At 51.4% G+C, this 2,977-nt stretch overlaps 1 protein-coding gene across 1 annotated transcript; it reads left to right on the top strand.

Annotated features, from left to right (window-relative positions):
* Positions 1-377: 377 nt before the first annotated feature.
* EAH_00064430 (DEAD/DEAH box RNA helicase, putative) lies at positions 378-2,661 on the top strand (the record flags this gene model as incomplete). The annotated part of the gene is made up of 6 exons (XM_013392963.1): positions 378-574; positions 644-751; positions 991-1,074; positions 1,326-1,403; positions 1,698-2,024; positions 2,548-2,661. Coding segments are annotated over 6 exons (908 nt in total), but the record flags the coding sequence as incomplete, so codon positions are not given.
* Positions 2,662-2,977: the final 316 nt, after the last annotated feature.

Genomic DNA, 2,977 nt, shown 5'->3' on the forward strand with positions numbered 1-2,977 from the left:
GGGTGAAGGTTCGCAAGGTGGGCTCACCCTTAGCTAGCTAGCTAGCTAGCTAGCTAGCTAGCTAGCTAGCTAGCTAGCTAGATACCTAGGTAGCGAGCTATATAGCTTACTAGATAGATGGATAGCTCGCTAGCTAGCTAGCTAGTTAGTTAGTTAGCTAGCACCACCACCACCAACAACAACCACCGCAACAGCAGCAGCAACACGAGCAACACGAACAGCAGCAGCAGCAGCAGCAGCAGCAGCAGGTTTTTGTATGTGTGCAGATGAGTGCGAACGGCCCTGTAGGGGGTTTGCGGGGGTCGAAGGGTTTAGTGCTGCAGCCAACCCGAGAGTTGGCGCTGCAGTGCTTCCAGCTGCTGCAGGGCCTCTCCCAGTTCTCCCCCATCACCTCCACTCTTGTCAGCTGCTGCTTCCTCCTGCTGCTGCTGCTGCTGCTGCTGCTGATGCTGCTGATGCTGCTGATGATGATGCTGCTGATGATGATGATGCTGATGATGCTGATGATGATGCTGATGCTGATGATGCTGCTGATGCTGCTGCTGCTGATGATGATGCTGATGCTTTTTCTTGTGTATGGTGCTGCTGCTGATGATGATGCTGATGATGATGATGCTGATGCTGCTGCTGATGATGCTGCTAGGCTGTAGGCGGGGTGAATCTGCAGCAGCAGGAGGCAGCGTTGCGGCAGCAGCCGGATATAGTGGTGGCTACCCCAGGGAGAATCATAGACTTGCTGCTGAACTCAGCTGTACGTGCACTGGAACTGCAGCAGCATCTGCTGCTGCTGTTGCTGCTGCTGCTGCTGCTGTTGCTGCTGCTGCTGCTGCTGTTGCTGCTGCATTGTTTCTCGATTTGCTGCGACGGCTGCTGCTGTTGCGCGAGAAGGCCCCATGGCTCTTCTCTTCTGGTAACTTCTTTGCCGCCCGTACTGCCGCTGCTGCTGATGTTGCTGCTGTTGCTGCCTTTGCTGCTGCTGCTAATCTGCAGCAGCAGGAGGCAGCGTTGCGGCAGCAGCCGGATATAGTGGTGGCTACCCCAGGGAGAATCATAGACTTGCTGCTGAACTCAGCTGTACGTGCACTGGAACTGCAGCAGCATCTGCTGCTGCTGTTGCTGCTGCTGCTGCTGCTGTTGCTGCTGCTGCTGCTGCTGTTGCTGCTGCATTGTTTCTCGATTTGCTGCGACGGCTGCTGCTGTTGCGCGAGAAGGCCCCATGGCTCTTCTCTTCTGGTAACTTCTTTGCCGCCCGTACTGCCGCTGCTGCTGATGTTGCTGCTGTTGCTGCCTTTGCTGCTGCTGCTGCTGCTGCTGCTGCTTTGCAGAGTACGCATTTGGAGCTGCTGGAGGTGATAGTGTTGGACGAGGCGGACCGACTCCTGGAGTTAGGCTTCAGAGACCAAGTGCGCAAGCTTCTCTTTCTTCTTCTCTAGCTAGCTAGCTGGCTAGCTAGCAAGCTGGTTTGAGTGCTAGCTAGCTAGCTAGCTAGGTTTAGGTAGTTAGCTAGCTAGCTAGCAAGATAGTTAGGTGGCTAGCTAACTAAGTGGCTAGTTAGCAGGCTTGCTGGATGGCTGACTAGCTACTAGCTAGCTAGGCTGTTCGCTAGCTAGCTAGCTAGCTAGCTAGCTAGCTGGGTAACGAAGTGCTTTAGGTTTGATTTGGGGGTGGCTGTGTTGAGGGTGTGTTTGCTGCTGCAGATACTGCAGGTGCTGCGGCACTGCCACCGAGGGAGACAGACGCTGCTGTTTTCAGCTACAATATCTGCTGCTGTCTCTTCTCTTGCGCTGCTCGCGCTGCAGTCCCCTTTGCACATCTCCTGCGAGCCCCGCAGCAGCAGCAGCAGCAGCAGCAGCAGCAGCAGCAGTAGCAGCGGTAGCGGGAAGAAGGCGCAGCAGCAGCAGCAGCTGCTGCCTGAAAACCTGCAGCAGCAGTTTGTGGAGCTGCAGCAGGAAGACCAGCGAATGGCTGCCCTCGTTCATCTCGTTAGGACATCCTTCTCGCGCAGAGTCATCGTCTTCTTCGGGGTTAGACTCCAGCTAGCTAGCTACCTAGCTAGCTAGATAGATAGATAGATAGATAGATATATAGATAGACAGATAGATAGGTGTGTGCGTGAATAGCTAGACAGCCAGCCAGCTAGCTATCTAGGTAGCTATCTACCTACCTAGCTAGCTAACTAGCTAGCTAGCTTGATAGATAGACATATAGATAGCTAACCAGCTAGCTAGCTCAATAGGTTGGCAACCAGCTAGCGAGCTAGCTAGTTAAGCAGCCGGCTGGCTAGCTAGCTAGCTACACAACCTGCTAGCTAGCTAGATAGGGAGCTAGCTGGACAACCAAATGGCTAGCAGCATCAGCAGCATCAGCAGCAACATCAGCAACATCAGCAGCATCAGCAGTATCATCAGCAGCAGCATCAGCAGCAGCATCAGGAGCAGCAGCATCAGGAGCAGCATCAGCAGCAGCATCAGCAGCAACAGCAGCAGCAGCAGCAGCAGCATCAGGATTATAGATATGTTTGTTTGTTTGTTTGTTTGTTGCATGCAGACAAAGAAAGCAGCACATGAAGCCTTCTTATTATTTACTCTTCTGAAGATTTCTGCTGCGGAGCTGCACGGCGATTTAACCCAACAAATGCGAACAGAGTCCCTCAAACAGTGAGACAGCACATCAAGGAGACACTTCAATAAAAGGAGACACTTCAGTTAATATAGAGGAGACACTTCAATTAATATAGAGGAGACACTTCAATTAATATCAAGGAGACACTTCAATTAATATAGAGGAGACACTTCAATAAAAGGAGACACTTCAATTAATGTCAAGGAGACACTTCAATAAAAGGAGACACTTCAATTACCACCAAGGAGACACTTCAATTAATATCAAGGAGACACTTGCATAAAAGGAGACACTTCAATTAATATCAAGGAGACACTTAAATTAATACCAAGGAGACAGTCGAATAAATAATAGG

Source organism: Eimeria acervulina, genomic scaffold (assembly GCF_000499425.1).
Source record: "Eimeria acervulina Houghton genomic scaffold, Eah_scaff1987, whole genome shotgun sequence".
In the NCBI taxonomy this organism is placed as follows: Eukaryota; Apicomplexa; class Conoidasida; order Eucoccidiorida; family Eimeriidae; genus Eimeria; species Eimeria acervulina.